At 42.9% G+C, this 19587-nt stretch overlaps 2 protein-coding genes across 2 annotated transcripts in view; one reads left to right on the top strand and one right to left on the bottom strand.

Moving 5' to 3' along the window:
- CRAT (carnitine O-acetyltransferase) overlaps positions 1-7284 on the top strand; it is a 13315-nt gene extending 6031 nt beyond the window's left edge. The window contains exons 6-14 of the mRNA XM_009584703.1: positions 459-633; positions 1124-1302; positions 2354-2454; positions 2920-3039; positions 3549-3671; positions 4028-4163; positions 4656-4718; positions 5244-5381; positions 5971-7284. Of these exons, the coding sequence (XP_009582998.1) occupies positions 459-633; positions 1124-1302; positions 2354-2454; positions 2920-3039; positions 3549-3671; positions 4028-4163; positions 4656-4718; positions 5244-5381; positions 5971-6186 (1251 nt within the window). The 3' untranslated portion in view covers positions 6187-7284. The remainder of the gene's footprint in view (positions 1-458; positions 634-1123; positions 1303-2353; positions 2455-2919; positions 3040-3548; positions 3672-4027; positions 4164-4655; positions 4719-5243; positions 5382-5970) is intronic.
- Positions 7285-11478: 4194 nt separating this feature from the next.
- Positions 11479-18331, bottom strand: DOLPP1 (dolichyldiphosphatase 1; the record flags this gene model as incomplete). The annotated part of the gene is made up of 7 exons (XM_009584704.1): positions 11479-12389; positions 12874-12963; positions 13730-13858; positions 15187-15285; positions 16134-16233; positions 16501-16585; positions 18231-18331. Coding segments are annotated over 7 exons (641 nt in total), but the record flags the coding sequence as incomplete, so codon positions are not given.
- Positions 18332-19587: the final 1256 nt, after the last annotated feature.

Genomic DNA, 19587 nt, shown 5'->3' with positions numbered 1-19587 from the left:
TTGCCTCTCCATTCCTGCTTCCTTTATCCCCTTTGGCCTTAGTTGCCCAACAGCTGGGATTGCCACGTGTGAGCCACAGACTACAAGGAAGAAAAACGATCTCTTCTCTGTTTCTTGTCCCTGCAATTCCTGTCTCTCAAAGCCCAGAGATTGTGTCTGGAATTGGAAATTGTATAACAAACCCTACCATCATGGTGTAGTCTTAGAAATGGGAATTCCTCTTGTGTTTCGGCCCTCATTACCATGGTTTCTGAGCTTCTTAAAACCTGGACTGTATTTATGCCCTGCAAGGGAAGTTGGACTTGGGTCTCTCAATTCTGAGCATCCTTCAAAGGTCTGCTTACAAGCTAAGTTCTTAGGTCAGGTCTCCTCAAAGTGGCTGTTCCCTGTTTCTGGGGCTGGACAGTAAAGATCTCTCATGTTCTGTCTCTGTCCTTGTCCACTCTTCTCACCTTCAGTTCTTTGAGCTGGATGTTTACAACAGTGATGGAAGTCCCCTTACCACTGACCAGCTTTTCATTCAGCTGGAGAAGATATGGAACACCTCCCTCCAAACAAACAAAGAACCTATTGGGATCCTCACCACCAACCACCGAAACAGCTGGGCAAAAGCCTACAACAACCTTCTGAAAGGTCTGTAGAGCCCCTAACATGCCAGTGCTAACAAACACTATGAATGCTTGAACTACCATCCTCACCACTGTGCTCTGCTCAGTTCTCTCCTTTGGAAGCTTGTTCTGGACAGATAACATGAGCGTTCCACCTCAAAGCAGCAATCTGATTTCATTGCAAAGTATTGTTATTTCTGTTTTGGAAAGGTGAAAGTCTGAAGCTTGGTTTGTTAGACCTGAAATCCTAGAGTTTGTTGCCTTGCAAATGGGTGGGATGTACGCAACATGAAAAAAGGAGGGTGAATGCAGCATGCTTGCATCTGTAACAACCCAATTGGCTACAATCTTAATTACTGTATACATCCCTAAATGACCAATATTGCATTGAAGTACAATGGGAATCCAACCACCCTGGGTCCTTCAAACGTGCTTTTTCAAATTTAAATCTCCCTCCAATTAAAATGCAAGTTTTTCAACTCCCATTTCTTATTTACTGTTCGTTTCTCTCCCAGATAAGACCAACAAGGAATCTGTGCGTACAATTGAGAAGAGCATTTGCACCGTCTGCCTTGATGCGCCTATGCCACGGGTGTCTGAGGACATCTACAAGAGCCGTGTGGCTGCTCAGATGCTGCACGGCGGAGGCAGTCGCTGGAACAGTGGGAACCGATGGTTCGACAAAACCCTTCAAGTAAGTGCTGATGCTCTAAAGATGCTGAAGACATGGGTCTGGAGGAGGTGCTTCTTCCTGAGACTACAAAGGTCCAAGAAATCCCAGAAACCTTTTGCAGGGAAGTTTTCCTTATATCAAGAGAGTGGAGAAATAGAGGAGACAAGGTGTGGTGGCTGACAGTATGAGATCCTATAGTTTCCCTTGCAGTCACCGCAAGCACTCATTCCTGCCTCAGGGACTTTTGTTTCTTTTACTGCCTCTGCCCATGCTTATTCAGTGTAGCAGTTCTTTGTGTTCCTTGTAAATCAATTTTCTGCCTGCGGAGAACAATGCTTCATCTGCTTGGAGGCAGCCCAAATGTAGGGAGGTCTGTTCCTTGTATCTCCTCTAGGCTTGTCATTTTTCCTGTTTCTGCCAGAAGCTGCCCAATGGCTCTTTTGTTTTGTTTTTTCAAACATCAACTGCCATCCCAAGGCATCCCTCTGATCTCTTCTCCATTCAGTCCTGACAAGAGCCTTCAACAGCAGCTGCTATTCAAGCTTCTCCTTCATTAATTGGTGTATCCTGGCTCGTGGATAGTAACAATGGTGCTTTACAAGATTCTTCTCATATCTGCTGAACTCTTCATAACGTTTTCAGCTATTTTGTTCCTATTTGGAACTCTTCATTGATGGGATAAAGCTTAGATGTTCCAGCTAATTGAAAAGTACGGGTAAGCCAGCACATGGTGGTATTATTCCTGTATTATGTGTGCATCTAAGTAAATCAAACCCATTGAACCACTCTGTATTGCCAGGACACTGAGCGCACCAGTATATCTATCAGGCACACTCTTATCAGTTGATTTTGCAAAACTGCAACAGTGCTATCAGATCTTCTAGGCCTGCTGAAAGACTTCCATTGCTGTTCCGCTAAATTGAGACCTTTGTGTTATCTTTCCAGTGCACAAGGATGGGATCAATGTCCATTCTGATACAGAGCAGTGAGATACTAAGATCTCTCTGGATAGCTCCTGCTTCACACACTGGATGTCTGTCTTCAACACTGTCTTCTCATGCTTCTCTCATAGTTCATCATTGCTGAAGATGGCTCCTGTGGTCTTGTATATGAGCATGCTCCCTCAGAAGGCCCACCCATTGTTGCTCTCCTGGATCACATCGTGGAGTACACGTGAGTCCTGCCTCCTCTACTTTCCCTCAGCACTGGAGATAGGTTTTAAACCACCTGCTCGCCAAGAACATGCCTCTTCACAGCTCACTTCCTAGGACTCTGTTCTGGAGAAACAGTAGTGGTATGCTAATTGGGTATTGCAGTTCTTGTATTCATGAAGAGAACTGAGTGGCCAAGCTACTCTGATAAGTTTTGCCACCGCTTCCATTCTCAGGGAATTACACTGTTCAGAGTTAACAGGGCTTTTTCCTGGGAGAGGTGTTTCTTTTGGGCAGAAGGCACAGAAGACATTTCATTCATACCCTTCAAAAAACACTGTAATGGCACTATAACGAATTTTTCAGCCTGTGACTAGTGTCACAAGGTGTTAGGGAAGATCTCCTGTGCATTTCTACCCAGGCTCTGGTGTGCTTAGCTGAGCCTCCTGTTAAAGGTCTGGTTAAACATAATCATTTCTCTATGCAGGAAAAAACCTGAGCTGGTAAGATCGCCCATGATTCCTTTGCCAATGCCCAAAAAGCTGCGGTTTAACATCACCCCAGAAATCAAGAATGACATAGAGAAGGCAAAGCAGAACCTCAACATGTAAGTATGAAGCAGTGGAGAGGTCTGGTGAGTGACCAAGTAATTCATGTTCCCCTTTGGAATGTGTCAGTAGTTTAAATGAGGCTTCCCCCACTGCAGCCAAGGAGTTTTCCCAGTGACTTCTTGGGTCAACAGCATTGAACCTAGCTGAAAAGCACACTAAAGCCGCCTGCCAGGAATCAAGTCAGAGGTGCTGGAAGGGGGTAATTGCTGATCCATACCACTTCACTGAGAAAGAGCAAGGCTTTACTGGATCTAACTAGGGATACTAGAGCATACACACGCACACGAGCTCATCTAACCTGGTGAAGATTTTCAGTGGTGGCCAAAAAAGCTCATCTCCATAGTGCTGCCCAAACAAGTCTGTGTGTGACTGAGCTCTCTCTGTCCCTGCGTAGATCAGATCCAAATAGCATGCTCTCTCTGAGCCTTGTGAAAGCAAAGTCCATACCTTTATGTTACAAGAACAAGCAAGGGGCAAAGAACACTTCCTTTTTCTTTCCTTGCAGAATGGTTGAAGACCTGGATGTCAAAGTCATGGTCTTTCATCAATTTGGGAAAACCTTCCCCAAGTCAGAGAAGATAAGTCCTGATGCTTTTATCCAGCTGGCCTTGCAGCTAGCATATTACAGGTAAGACCACCAATAGGTAGCTTCTCAGCCTCTTCACCATCAGACTCAAAATATGTGAGCTTGATAAAGGTGTCACAGACAAATCTTTCGCAGGCTGCTACGGCCTGCTTCCTAAGTCCCATGTTTTCCCCATGCACTGGGGCTGAATAGCAAATCTCACTTGTGGCAGCTGCCAAGCGACAGGCGAGATTAACCCCTCTGTGTGTGTACAATTGTAGTAAGGAAGCATCAGAGATCAGCTGTCAATGGGACTCACTCACATAAAGTCTTCCCCTTCCCCCAAGTTGTTCTGCTTCACAAGAGGCCATTCCTCTCAGGACAAACTCATTTCTGTGACTTTCTTCTCCATCTTACAGGATGTACGGCCACACCTGTGCCACATATGAGAGTGCATCGCTAAGGATGTTCCGCCTGGGCCGCACAGACACCATCCGCTCTGCTTCTGTAGACTCCCTTAATTTTGTGCAATCAATGGACAGCCCTGACAAATCGGTGAGGATCTCAAAGAAGTGGAGTAAGAGGACTCCACTCCAGAAAAAGAGGAAGGCTGCTAAAGCTGGAATTTGGCTAACCCTGTGTCAGCTGGTTTCAGCTAAGCAGAACTGCACCCGATATGAAGTTGAGCTAAAACATAGCTTGGGGTGTATAGTTACACACCTTGGGTTTCATTTGGCTTTCCTTTCCCATGTATTGAAAGCCTGGGAAACAACATGTGGACATTTCTAATCCCACCAGAAAGAAGTATGTCCCTTCTAAAAGTCTGTTTAGCTACTCAAACTAAGTTCTGCTACTGATGGATGGAGAACTCCATTCAGAATGAAGTCACACAGCCAAACAAAATGATTTAAAAATTAATTCTAGTACATCTAAAAATTAGTCTAGTATAGATACACAAGGCAGAAATGCCCTCCATCCTAGAGGAACAGCCAAAATGAGGTTTTCCATTCTGCAGAAAAACTTACAGACAGATCTGTGTGTTCTCAGGACCAGGAGAAAGCAGACTTGCTGAGGAGAGCTACCCAGGCCCACAGGGAATACACCGATATGGTGAGTGTCCTCTGTGCAGACATAATTGGGGTTTTACATAGCAAATGAGGGTTCTGGTGAAAGACGAGACCTTAAGAGCTTTCTCTGCTGACATAGCGATGTGGCTATTAGTGCTATTGCATGGGTCTAACTCTGACCTGACAGTGCTCTAGGCTGCAGACTGACGGCTTTCTCTCTAGCTAGTGGTGTAAGTGTCCCTTGTGACTGACCTAAAGGAAAGAATCCAGTATGAAAATAGCTTCAGTTCTCACTGTTGCTGATAAATGCCAAAGTTGCATGAGGACCCCTTAAACCAGAGGGAGCCCATAGGCAGGAACTGTAAGGTTGGTTCCACTCTGTGTTTAATTTCACAGTCCTTACAAACAAGACAGACTATATTGGTCCTAAAGGCAAGATCTAGTTTCCTTCTAAGTTTAAACATTTAGAGATTTTTTTAGAAGTGCTTTCTTCTTTAACCCAAAGAAATTGATAGTTTTGCTCACTTGCCTGCTAGACAGACTTTCACCTAGTCTTGCTTCCTTACAGGCAATAAGGGGCAACGCAATAGACCGCCACCTCTTAGGCTTGAAGCTTCAAGCTATTGAGGACCTAGTGAGCATGCCTGAACTGTTCATGGACACAGCATATGCTGTTGCAATGCACTTCAATCTCTCAACCAGCCAGGTAGGGCTCATCTGAGCAAAGATGAAAATGCTCTCTTTGTTTATTTTCGTTGCCTTTCTTCTCTGCATTTCTCCTTCATTTCCTTCTGTTTGAAACTAATCTTCATTTGGGGACAGAAATTTTTAAGCCCGCTACCAATCCCATAAAGCTGCAGATCCGATCTTATATCTGATCTGAGGGTCCCCCATCCCTCTCAATGCTGTAAAACACCAGCATAACCAAGACCAAGATCACCAGAAGTGTTTGGGGTCTACCTGCAAGTGATAGCAATTGAAGTTAGCTGCCAGAATAGCCTTACGTTCATCTGTTGTGCTGTAATTCTTACTGATACATAGTTCTGCTTGTGACTTACTACAAGCTTATCTTGGGGAGGAGAAGTGCTCCTTTGCAAATGCATAGGAAAACACATTGATACTAAATGGCAGAATCCAGCATGTGTGTGGTGGTAGGTGGGTCTGACCAAAAAGGCCCTCTTCTAGAGCATTTTCAGGAGATGGCAGTTTCTTCTACTGTTGACAGAGCTGTTAGCATTTGATGGCTACATTTCTCTCTGGCTGGTTAGAAGTTTTTAATCACATTGTCTCCACAGGTCCCAGCAAAGACAGACTGTGTGATGTGTTTTGGTCCCGTGGTTCCAGATGGCTATGGAATCTGTTACAACCCAATGGATGAACACATCAACTTTGCAATTTCAGCATTCAACAGCTGTGCTGACACAAATGCAGCCCGCATGGCACATTATCTTGAGAAAGCACTGCTAGACATGAGGATCTTGCTCCAGTCCAGTCCCAAATCCAAACTGTAAGAGGCAAACATGATGCAAAACCCCCAACTAAAGGGGGTTATCCCTCATGCACTGAAGTTCCCAGTTCCTTAGAAAATGATTGAGGGGACAGCTTATCCTGGAACCTATGAGGGCATCTACCCTTTGTTTTCAGCAAGAGGTTACAGAATAGTCATCTGCAGATATTAGTGATGAGAAGAAACTGTCTTAAGCCAAAGTAGAACTGACTGGTCCTCTCCCATCAATGCAAAGTGCACCTTCCTGTCCTCAAAGAGGACTGAGATATGATTTTATGGAACTTACTATAAAGGAATACAGGAAGCACAATCCTTACCCAGTATCTAAATCCATTTGCTGAGGAAGGTAGTTCTCCAGAAAAAGCAGGAAATGTTTATTATATGATGGAACTACTCTAAGACCAAGTCTTTTTGCTGGTTTAGTCTTCTGAAGAGCACAGCATCTTTCAAACTTGACTGAAGATTTTTCTGCTGCTCTGGCAAAATGTCACCATTGAACTTTGGCAAGGGGAGAAAGAAGTTCTTAAGTCAGAGCAGATCCAGTCTCGTTAGAGTGCACTGCACTACTTATCCCAGGCACTCTGACCATTACATGCCTTACAGGCCTGGGAATGTTCCCTTCCCCTCGTTTTAGGATGCTGGGATCTCCTTTCTGTTGCACTGACCCTATTAACAACAGAATACAATTCGTGACAAACTAAGGTAGTTTTTTTGTTGTTGTTGTTCTGGGCTTTTTGTTAAGCTTGCTGTTGTGGTCCTAGCCGTGGATCTTCAGGCTCAGCTCTACAAAGCTTCCACAAAACTTCTCTCACACAGGTTTTGCTAGCTTTAGCTTTATGTACCTTAACATTGCAGAGATGAGAAACGATTGCCTATGCATTTAGCAGGACGCTTGCTTCATTGTACCTTTCTTTGGAATTGAGGAAAAGGAAGAGATGCTGACCTTCCGTTTACTACCCAGAAGGCCACATGCCTAGTCTCCTTCAGGGCACACATGTTAACCCAATGTGGTTTTATACCCTGCTTTCAGAAACAACATATTTGTGCATAATGTATTATGCCTAAGTTGTGGACAAATAAGAATGTTTCTGATCGGGAACTCCAGAACGTACTTCCGTTTCCAGCCCACAGAGTTCAAATCTGTTAGAGCCAAAGGAAAAACAGCTGCAGAATCACTCTTCTTTCACATCACTCTGCTTTAACAGGGCAGAAAACCTTGAAAAGCAGGAAGAAAGCTGAGAACATGGAGGCACTGTAGATGTTTGTCCACTGTGGCAGCCATTGTTCCTGCAGTAACAGCACTGCACCTTTTCTGCCACTCTTGGAGTTTTTTCTTACTGCAGTGTTACTCAGATTTGTGCCACTTCTGTTCTGTGAGAGAATGATCTCATGATCGTGTTTTCATGTTCAGTTGACAAACTTGAGACAGTAAAAGATTATACATAAAACATTAACATACGATTTTAGCATAGGAGTTTTTGTAAGCACTACTTCCAATGAATCTGCCAGAATCCAAGCTCCTGACTATACTTTTATTTAGTAAAACTGTATGGTAATGAAGAATTCTAGTACTATTTCTGCAACAGGAATTTAATATTTAAATTGCACACCCTTCAAGACGTGGCTGCTGGGACATCACCATAAACAAGAAGCATTAGGAGTCTGATGGCCTGTTTTGTTACAGGGAAATACTTGATCATAATTGTTACTTTTCTGATCATAGAACAGCAAGGGACATGATCAAAGTGCCTTGGTGAACGTATATGAAGAAATTTGCACTAAATCTGTTTAAAGTAAAAGAAAAAAAAAAAATCATTCTAACTCGCTTCTTGAAAGACACAAACCAACACTACTGCATTTTTTCCTAAAAGGATGTTATTTCAAAGCTTTTATCTTACACCTAAATAAACCTTAAAAAGGAAAATTTAACTGAAACTCACCTGCACAGCCAGTGATTGTATGAACTGCCACTTTCACATCATCTACATGGATTTAGTTGATCTTTTAGAAGCATCCTGAATGGAGTGAGATAGTCTAAAAAAAAACTAGGAGCGCTACAAACCTGTGAGCACGCATCCCTGCTCTGTTGACTCCTCTGTATGAATTAGACTGAAAACTGCAAGAGGATACTCAGTATTATCACGGTGTAAGTGATTGTGTAAATACTACATAAGACCAAACCTTACTGGAATAACATCTGGGTTTTTGGAGCCTTTTACATTGAAAAAAAATATTCCTTTTGCCAAAGTAATCCTCCCCCCATACTGAATCAACCTCCGTTGCTAGGGGATGAGTTATTTTTCCCTGTCTGCAATGCCTTCAACCACTGATGCTACAGTATTGCCACTTAAGTATTTGAGACTGGCCCTTTTCTACTTCTGTCTCATCCAAGGGGAAGGCTCTCAAAGGAAAGTGCCTATTAAAGATTAAGCAGAAGTACGCTCTGCTGTGACTGTATCTCAGAAGATGGGATTGATCTATTCTAGGTCTAAATCTGGATATCCCACTAGCTTCAGCAGAGTACAGCTGCAAGAAGCAGACTACCACATTGAAAGAGATACAAGATTCATAAACCACTTAATGCTTCCTTAATGATATACGGCGCTGAAATTCAGACGAATGAAGCTGATTTTTGAAGTGCTTGAAAGGACATTAAAATCATTACAAGGTTTTTCCTTTAAAAAGTCTTTTCCTATTGTACAAGTTCTAAAATGTGATGTCCTCCTGATTCATACCTTCGTATTTTTTTCAGTGTCAACTTACTGAATACTATGCTCCTCCCTGTTTCTGATTATCTGATTGTTTTATCAAGAGATTGTCTTAAAGAAAGGCACATGATTCATACCTTCTTATTTTTTTCAGTGTCAACTTACTGAATACTATGCTCCTCCCTGTTTCTGATTATCTGATTGTTTTATCAAGAGATGTCCATTGTCTTAAAGGCACATTAAGTACAAGAAACTTAAGTTCCAGAAAAACTACAAAATAATTTAAGAAATATTGGCACAAATAATTTAAGAAATGCATAGATTGAAAATATTCAGATAACTCTTGGGGTATGAGTGCAATTTATGAGAGAGCCTGGTAATGTTGCATGCTTTGCTGCTTAGCTGTGTTAAATACTGTTTCACTAGTGTAATGTCATGCAAAGTTTTGAAATGTGCTTGGAAGAAACTGAAACACAATAAACAGATAAGTGCTACAAAAAGGCTTAAATCTCCTTAGACACTGCAGAAGTTACATAACTGCCCTTATGGGAGGATGTTTGTGTGGGGACAGCAAGAACAGTGAACCACAGCATTCTGTCACCTTCCTTTTATTGTCTTAGTATCTCCATCCAGCCCCCTTGAGTAAGGGGAGGAAAAGAAAGCATCTGTTTGCAAAGCCACATATTCCAAAGAAAATACTCCATTTCAGAAAACTAGTGGCAGGAGACTTCATACAAGTGTAGGATAATAAGGCAGAGCTCAAATCTTTTTCCTGCATAGCACCATTTAGTTAAGAAAATCCATGGGATCACTAAGGAATTTCTACTATATCAAGTATTGCAAAGATTTCTGGAAAGACACAGCAAAAGTAGGCAAAAGATGCAGATTACAAACAACTCGGAGAACGGAGGAGAGTTTATTATAGTGTCTTACAAGAGCTCTTCTTCCTCTCCCTTACTCCCAAGAATTACTGTAGGAAGCTTGGGTTTGAAGGCAACATGAAGTGGAACATACACTGCACTGCTCTCCATGAGGAGATGAAGCCTCTTCCCTATGCTCTAGTTCTCAATAGGTGCTTCCACATACAGCTTTTCCAGCGGTCTGTCGTAACAGCTTAAGAGAGGCTAGGGAAGTGCTAGCCACTCTTGAAACAATCCACTCTTTCAGCCTTGTCCTTGGGGAAGAGAGTCGTGATCTCCCTTCTGGCTTTGTAAGTTTACTTACAAGAGATACAAAGAGAAAATAAATGGTTTTGCAAGACCTAAGTGATTAGTACCAGCTTTCAAACTGAAACATATGGTACCACCATGTCATGTGGCCTGTCTGATGTCCTGTCTCATTTAAATAGAGCTGTTCCGAGTCAGATCAAATGTCCTTGTGAAAGCTGCAAGATGCCTCTTTATTCTGATGCACCTTCAAAGTAGATCCAGTGCTCAGGTCCTTCAGATGTTAACAAGATTGCTCATGTTACGCAAATACTAAACAGTTCTTTAAAAAAATATATTTGCTGTAACAACTGAAAACAGTTAGTTTACTACCCATAGCTACTTAAACACAGAAATTTAAACAGCCTTCATTCCTGATCTCCTAGATCAGGATCACTGCTTTCTACAGTTAACACTCTGGTTTGTCCAACAGTTTCTACAGCAGCTCCCACTCCATACAAACACAAACTCCTATGGCAACAGGCACAGACGAAAACTTAAAAAATAATCAAGATGAACAGAAAGACATCTCACTTCAAGCAGCTTTATAATGCAGAAGTCTGATTAAAGTGGAGATAGTAAAACAGGCAGCAAGACCAAGATGTGACAGTCATTTTACCTCTGCTCACATGACTGCATCGAAGGCACACTGATGACCTTTGAGCCAGTTCAGAAGCTGTCCTTTATCTGTGAAAGTTCAAGTCAATTGTGCTTTGAATAAATACTCCCCTGTAGTTACACTTGAACTGCTGCATTATATACTAGAAATACAGAAAGTGTCCATGCACAGCCCTGAAGCACTTTGAGTATAGCCCTTGCCAGGTTAACTCATGGATCACAGAAGTTGTAGGCATCACCAGCATACATATATGGCAGACAGACTCCCACAGAGACAGAGCATCCAGAGAGCTGACTGGCCAAATGAAGAATCGGAATGGAAGAAGGACGGAAAGCAAAACTTGCTTGTAGGAGTTCAGCATTCAAGGTTACTACTGCAGAACCCCAACCAAGCCACTGTAATAACTGGTAGGAGTCTCTGCTAGGATAAGCTCACTACTTGAGTTCACGGTTGGATTCTATTGGGACTCTTCGAGAAATAATTCAGACAGCAGCTGAGCTAGTTACTAGTCATTTGCCTTGTTACTCATTTACAGTTGTCACTTTATTAATTCTCAAAAATCCCTCCCTTAAGCTTTAACAGAAAAAAATCAAAAATCCAGTGCTTAAGACAGAGACTAGCAACTGAATTTTGTAAGGCTTTGGGCTGACTGTTACTGGAGCACAGCGCTGCTTATAACCAACAGGCTTTCTAGTGCCATCGGAGGCACGCTCAGTACAACAACAGAAGCTGTACAGATCGCAGCAACCCTGAGGTAATAAAAGTATAAAGGAAGAGATGGAATAAACGCGATATGTATGATAATCTTGCCACCTAGAAGAGATTCTGAGAAAGACACTCTTGCTAATTACACAACAGGAGCAGCAGTGGAAAAAAAAAAAATAGTATATTTCAGTTTTTCCTTTGTTTTACACACACACTCCCCTTAATGGTATCCGTGCAGGCTTCCCTGCAGAACCGTCACTAGTGTTAAAAATCAGATCTTTAGTCTCTTCCCATCTGTACAAAGTGCAGTTGGAATTGATTTTGATCTCCCAAAGTGGGTGCAGAAAGGAAAGGAAGCCTTCCTCTCCCTTCTGCCTAAGCCACCCCATCTCAGTTCCCCGCCCTCCTAAGAAGTTTTTAAAAATTAAAAGACCTAATTAAGCATGATGAACTTGAGATTAGTTTTGTCATCTTCTTCCAAAAAGAAAAACCCAAACAAAAAGCAAAAACGAAACACACAGTCAATGCCTCACCCACCCCAAAAACAATAGTTCCATTTAAAAAAATAAATAAATAGTGTGTATATTTCATGCTAAAAAAAAAAAAAGTCACAGAAAGGATGCATTTTTGGTTTTCCCTCCCCCGAACATGGCACCAGGCATTTTTCTCCCCCCTCCCCTGACGTAGACGTGATGGTACATTCCAACCGGCAATGTGCATCTGTGTTGAAAATGAGTTTCTACTCCTGCACGGTCCCACATGCATCAGGGAGCATCCAGCTAGCTGCTAAAGCAGAGCAAAGGCTTTCAGGTTTTGGGTATGGTCCCTGCCTGTTCCTTTGGTCCGACTGTTAAAAGGCTCCTTGCTGCTCCCAGGTCTCTGCTCTTGTCTGTCTCCGTTAAAACGTGCGCTCTGGTCCCCACGCGTCCCGAGTCACTGGAGCTTCGTACCCAGCTTGCGCTGTCTGTTTCTGCAACGGCAACACAGCGGGCAGGGTGAGAGGGGTGGCCCCAACCTTATCGCAGGGTATTGCGGCAAACCAGGGGGCAAAAGATAGGAGAATTAAAGTAAGGCTCTGCTTAGCTCCACACAAAAATAAAGCTACCCCCACCATATTCGAAAAGGAGATCAGCCCTTCCCACTGTTTACAGTCCTAGAACATCCACCGTGTCTTAAGTGTGCACAAGCTCACATGAGGATGCAAGATGATAAACAATTGCTTGCAAAGAACATGGGCTAGGGAGCTGAAATACTATTTAAAGGAAACATTCTTTAATCCCAAACACTCCCCAACAGACTCACCTTCCAGATGCAGTAGTTAACCCACAACTTGGTATTTCTTTACTCTGCACTATTCTACCCGCAGCAGCTATCTACATATTAGAAAATAAATTAATAACCTCATCTGACAAGTCAAACCAGCTACAGCTCCTCCACCCCCCAAGATCACTTACCTTGCCTCTGCTCTCGTGACTGTGTATTCAAACCACAGGATGTTAGGAATGAGGCTGGTATCTCGGATTAAAAAGAACTCTGAAATTGGCCTGGAAATGGACAAGGTGGTGGAAAGGGGGAAATAATTAAGACTTTTTCTCCATCACAATTTTGATCAAAATAAAATAGCACAAAAACTGCTCCAGACTTAACATTATTATTCTATTACCCTTCAGTCTGCGAAAGGAGCTGCCTGTTAAATTTAATCAAAAAAAACCCTCTTGTTTTTCTTCTTTCCTTATACAACATCTCCAGACTATATTACATTTAAATGGCTTTGCAATTTCACTAGGTCATGAGATGTTCATTAAGAAGATCTGTTCTGCCCGAAAAGCTTCTCCAGCACTCCGCCACACCTCACAACTTTAGCAGGGCTTTACAAACTAACAATTGCTTAAACTTCCTCTCTTCCCCAGAGCAGGTAAGGATATATGATCCTTTGTATATGCATGCACAAGAAAACATGGAGGAACAAGTAGGTTCCACAACAGTCAGTATGCAAAACTGGAACAGAACACAGGAATTCTCATTTCTAGCATCTGTAACTTAGGTGGTTCACAGACGTTTGAGCAGCCCATTTGCAGTCAGGGCTTGCACAGCTACAACTAAAATTTTAGAGACTGAAGTAGCCTTACGTTTGTTCTGCTTCAGATGCAAGGTACAATTTTTACACCAATTGATTAGGAAAATTTTCTTTTGTCAGGTAATTCTACTACACCTGTGTTACCAGCTCATTTAGGGACTCATTTAATGAGCAAAACAGCAATCCACAAAATGCAGACTTGCAGGAATAAAACCTCCACAAAATAGACTTACCATGCAGCTATCCTTGGGAAGAGAGGAGTTAATATCTCTTGTGTGAAGGCAAACCAGGCTATGGCCATAATGCTTCCTGCCACACCTCCATATAAGACTTGGCTCCAGGTGTGGTAAAGCAAATAAACCCTGCAGTGGAAGAGAAAAGTCACCAGACAGGCTTTAAAAGAAGAGGTGGCATGACTCAAGGGCTGGTGTTTCACTGGACCCTCAGACATTCTGAGCAAGTTATCCTCCAGATGTTAAAAGTGGGTATCTTTTTTTCATTGAAAAGCTGGCAAAAAAGTGGGGAAAAAACTGGGAAAAACTGTTTTCCCTGCTACAGCAGTTTCAGCTTAGAGCACTTCTAGTTTGAGCTTAACTCGATAACCCTCCACATTCTTCTTCATGTATCTTTGGATTAGCTGAGGAACTACTACTGTTGGTTCCCACGAGAGACTTTTCCAAAGCCAGTAACAGGACAAGTCCCCTCCAAGCCACCAAAGCTGGGACTTAAAGGCTTTTAAGAACATAGACAGCATTTTTGTTATGATTTTGCTGCTCTCAACATGACGGCACGAAGGCTGCACTACCACAGCGTGCTTACTGTGATTGCAGCCCTTCGGAAAGCTGTATTAATGGTCTGTTAAGTTATCCCTGCACACGAGCTACATGAGTCACGTTCAAAATTCTTTTCACCCATATATCATTAAGATCATCTTATCTGATCCTCTGCCTAGCACAGGCCACTGGATTTCCTCAAATTAATTTTTATTTGAATTAGGTCATATATCTCTTATTGTCCTGTCAGAATTTTTAAAATAACCAGTAATAAGGAATCAACTCTAGTGTACAGACAACTGTGCCAACAGGTAATTACTTTCCTGTGGAAAACATGGCCTTATTTCTAGCCTGAATTTGTCTGGTTTCCAATCACTGAAGCTCATTTTATATGTGTGTGGGTTTTTTTTGTTTTTAAATCTACTAAAAGGAAAAAAAATCATTATGAAAGTTTCACTTTCTTTATTCATCTTAATACAACCAAATCTTGCAAGTCAAACAGCTATAAATGTTTTTATTAACTAATGCTCAAGCAAAACAATCAGTTGATCAACTGTAGCAATCCACATGCTGCAGATGCTGGTGTGCCAAGGCATGGTGTAATGCTTTCATGATTAGTGCTGGAAAGAGGGCGAGGCAGTGAGGCTGGAGCATGGCAATGGAGCCGATGGGCAATTGGTACAAGCTCAGCTGATCTTGGGTTTTATAAATGCTTCTGTGAAGCACCACACATGTAGCACCTTTGTTTGCTTATTTGAAGGGTCTCACGGCAACACAGCAGCTTCCACAAAGCTCTGACTTGTATAATGCAGTCATCGAGAATTAGATCAGAAATGCAGGATAAGGAATGACAGGTCTGCTGGCTGTTAAAGGCCACAGGACTGTATGAGAGCATAAGACAAACAATTGCTCCATACCTACTATATGAGACTAGCAAAGCCACTGTGACGAGGCAGATGGACAGCACATGTCGCCATAGTAAATCCAGAAACCTCGCATTGTTTGTTTGGTGCATTCTGAAAGAGATGGAGAGCCATTAGCACAGTGGCAGGGAGCTCAGCAGTCCTTATCTCTGTTCTCACTATCTCTGAAACCTAGGAAAGCTCTACTCCAGCGGGGTCATGGGCAGCTCGATACCATCCCAGCAGCAATCTGTCCCACTGGCAGCAGTTCAAGAGAAGCCACAAAGCCATACTTCTCTCTCTCCAGGTGTTAACAGGAATTGCTGTGATGGAAGGCAGAATGCTCACAATTACTGCAACTGATATGAAAGGCACATGCTGAGCATATGCAATAGGGAGCCAAGACGTCAGAGTCCTTCCACCGCCCACAAAGCTAGGAGGAACTGTGAGTTTTGTCTTCCTCCACACGTGGAGCCACAAGACAGAGCCATGCCCCAGCGAGAATTTCAGAAAAGCACAGCACAGCATGTAAAACCAGTACTCGGTAAGGGAGATGAACTAAAAGGTCATGCAAGTGGGCAACAGGTATTACCTAAAAGATTGCAGACAACCCCACTGACGAAACTGAGTAGACACATGAGAAAGCAGCTCTTCTTTCCTCCTCCCTATTCCCCCCTCTTTCCTCACACTGGTGGATCATGATGGCTTAGAAAAAGCAAGTCAGGAGACCTGTACCCAGACAGGCACAGGAGGCCCACCCGTACCCTTCAGTTTTCAGCAATGGTAACTACAGTCCGACATTCAGATTGAGATAGACATGCTTCATCCACCCTAGCCAGAGAAAATTGTGCAGTTCCTCAGATTTAACTCCATTATGCCGCTTAAGTGGCACACAGTAAGGGAGCCATCTATTTGAGGTGTTTCAACATATTAACAGCCAAAACCTGACATTGAATTTTTACCTTAAATAAAGGAACAGAAAGGAATAGACAGAGAAAAACCACATGAATTGGGAGTGGCTGGACGGCATCCCATATTTTGTGGTCACTGTTGAATGGGCTTCTGGGAAGAGAAGAAGAAAGAGTATGGTCAAGGTCTACTCTGTACATAGCAGCTGGAACGCTCCAGATGTGAAGCCAGACCACTCTGCTGAAGTATGTGCACATGAGTTCACAGGACACGTCTCTGCTAGATGGCTCTGCCAGCCTTCTTACACCCAAACATCCAAAGCCAACATGAGGCAAAGGGGAAAATACCCTCTAACCCCCCACAGTTAGCATTCCACTCAAAACTCAACCGACACCATGACACCAATGAGCCATACCATACCTTCGCAGGGCCGAGGCTCCCGGATTACGTTTTTTATTAACCAGTTCACTCCCTCGTTGAATGCCAGCCCTCCCAAGAAAGAGATCTGTGAAGGCAAGACAACTGTGTCATCCTATCTAAAAGATCCATCTACTTACCAGGCTCTCTCTGCTGACAAAACCCCAAATCATATGTTTCTAATTTTCTTTTTTAACTACTAGAGTTAAAACCAATAGCTTCAAAATCCTCCACCTGAGGAAGAAAAGCATTTCTTTTTCAGCCCACTTTGTGTATTCGGCAACACATTGTGTATATGCAGCTTTTCAGCAGATGATACACAGAAATGACACCGTATAGCAATTCAGTTTGCATACTTCCACCAGCAAGTATAGAAAGTGACATTTTTTAACAGGGCAGATTTTAAGGGATTGTCTTTCCCCGACGGCCAACAGGGGGAGTGCACACACTGTTATTTGGGTAAATAGCTTAGAAAAGGTGACTTTTTAGGCTTTCTGGCTTTTCCCTCTATGAATATTTTCATCTTGAAGTTGCTGTCTTCGGTCTAAAATGAAGTCAACATTCTGAACTGAGCCCAGACTGGTAGCATTTGTTTTTACTTTTTAATTCCATAGTCCATACACCTCCCCTAAATTAGTCCTGCTGCTATGATCAAATTCCCAGCTGGTGATGATACTCTGCCTCCTTAACACTCAGACCCATTCCAGATGATGAAGCAATTTTTCACTCTATGTCCTGAGCTACAGGTCAGGCTGCTGCAACTCAGCTAGCATCTCTCTCCAGCTCAATGGTGACTTCCCACATAAGAACTGGAAATCAAACTCAACACCTGTCTTGTTACCAACACCTAACAAGCCCCTGTATTCAAAAACCTATGAACCTGTGCAATAGTTACTCTAGTTTATTCTCCCTTTTGGGTCAACAAGAAATCTTTGGGTTGCCAGAACTTAACAGCTGCCTCTCCTAGCTAGCATCAGCTTAATAACCTAGAAGTCCTATTCCCAGGTCCCTTGAGCCACTGGTTCCCATGACACCATGGCCCTGTATTGGAAATCTGCCGCCAAAAATCCTTTCACCGGCCCCTATTTTATCTGTTTACTGAGGGCAAACGTTACAAGAGGTTTATACTTCCCCTAAAGGGAATTTATCCATGACACTGATTCCCAACTACCTGTCAGACCAGACAGAAAGCATTATGCATTACAAAAAAAGCCTCTTGTTGCTCATTTGGACAAGTCTCTTCTGTCCCTGGTATTCGATTCACAGCTGGGAAGCAGCCCTTATAGACAGATCCACTCCCTTGGGAACCTGTAGGTTTTATTTTGTATCCCCTTTTCTGCCTCAGTAGTTCAAAGAAAGCACATCCTACTGAGTTACAGAGATGGTGTCTCTCTCATCTTGCCAGAACCTACTAGTGCTATTATCCTACTGGATCTTGGGAGTGTTCCCACTCTGCAACAGCATTCTTTAGTTCCTCAGACATCTCCCTCGATGTTTTTGGACAGATAATGCCCAAAACATACCACAGAGTAACAGAAAAGTCAGCAAAGGCTAAGCGGTCTTTTAACCTGCCAAAGGTGATAAGTATCTCCTGCTGTTCGTTGACAGGAAGATCACCTTACCTAAGGTTGCTCTTTAAAGAGAGAAAAAGAAGTGTGAATACAGGAGCACCAGGTGACATAGGAAAAGACTTTTGACATAAGGAGGAGCTGGGAAGGGAGAGAAGGACTCACCGTGTGAAGCTCTCTCTTGAATATGATGAGTGTTACAAAGCCAACAATAATGAATATTGGACCAAGACTCAAATAAGCTAAAAGCTGACCAGAGAAATCACCTAGGGAAACAAACAAGAGAAACAAATCAGTTTGAACTTCACAGGTACATGCCTGCCACCAGAGCATAGGTCAGTTTGTGCCCTGAATCACTGAGAGTAGAGGGGCAAACTCAGCACTGCAGCAAGTCTCCATTTTGCAGACTGACTACTGCTGCTCCAGCTCAGAGGAGCCGAGGCAAGGAAGACAGCAATGCTTACATGCAGGTTCAAAAGCAGGGATGAGAGGAGCTTGGCATCATTCAGCAGAGATTACTGCCAGCCAATTTACAACAATGACCATGGGTGTGGGCCCAGAATCACTTTAATCCAACATAAGCACAGGCTGCTGCAAAAGCAGCCGTCTTTCCCTCCCCCTCATTCATATTGCCTCCCTGTGCCAGCAATTACCAGCAAACACTCCCCAAAGAAATCCTTTCCCACTCCCTTACTAAAATGGGTTAGTTTTCAGCTGGATCAGCTCCCTAATCTGTCTCACCATGTGTCTGCATGAACACCAGCATTAGCAAAATGGGAAGGAAATAAATAGCTAAACATAGCGGGAGATAAAGGGGAAAAAAGACTCCGCTTTTTAACCAATAACCCACTTGCATCACACAGAAGTGACTTTGGGCCTCCACCCCAAATAGTTAACAGTCTAGTTATCCCCCAGGGAGAATCAGGGAGCTGCAAGGGGACCTCACAAGAGGTCATAAGGTACCTCAAAACCTTTATCCTGAACTGCCACAGACACAGAAGTAGGCAAACAACAGTAAAGAGCAGCTATGTATTTTGATCTAAGTTTCTCTTGCCTCTGTTCCCTGAAAAAGGACACATACAAAAGTATTTGGAGAGAAGATGTCAGCATAAATTCCGAGGAAACAAAAAATTATCAGTCATTTTGCTCCAAGATGAGCAATTCACATCAGGAGAGCGAGAACTATCTACCAGAGAATCTTTAAAGACAGCAGTCACTACAAAAATGTGGTACAAACTCAGTGAGCAACTTAAGAGACAGGGTACTTTCTATATTGGTTCTTAGACACTAGATGTTCTCCATCCCATCATGAATACAAAAGGATCAGCCCCCACATAAATTTATCCTTCCTCCCTCCTCTCAGAAGGAAACAGGATGCCTCTGCAAGGCTGAGCATTGGACTCATTCCTAGATCAATTCCACTGCGAGATACTGAGTCTCCCCAGCCCACGCACCCACATTTTAAAACAGCACTTGACAAAATGGACTTTAACCTCAGCCTCTGAATACTGGAACTGATTTT

This window comes from Fulmarus glacialis, unplaced genomic scaffold (assembly GCF_000690835.1).
Source record: "Fulmarus glacialis isolate BGI_N327 unplaced genomic scaffold, ASM69083v1 scaffold29399, whole genome shotgun sequence".
Lineage (NCBI taxonomy): Eukaryota > Metazoa > Chordata > Aves > Procellariiformes > Procellariidae > Fulmarus > Fulmarus glacialis.
This window is presented reverse-complemented; position numbering and strand designations above follow the sequence as displayed.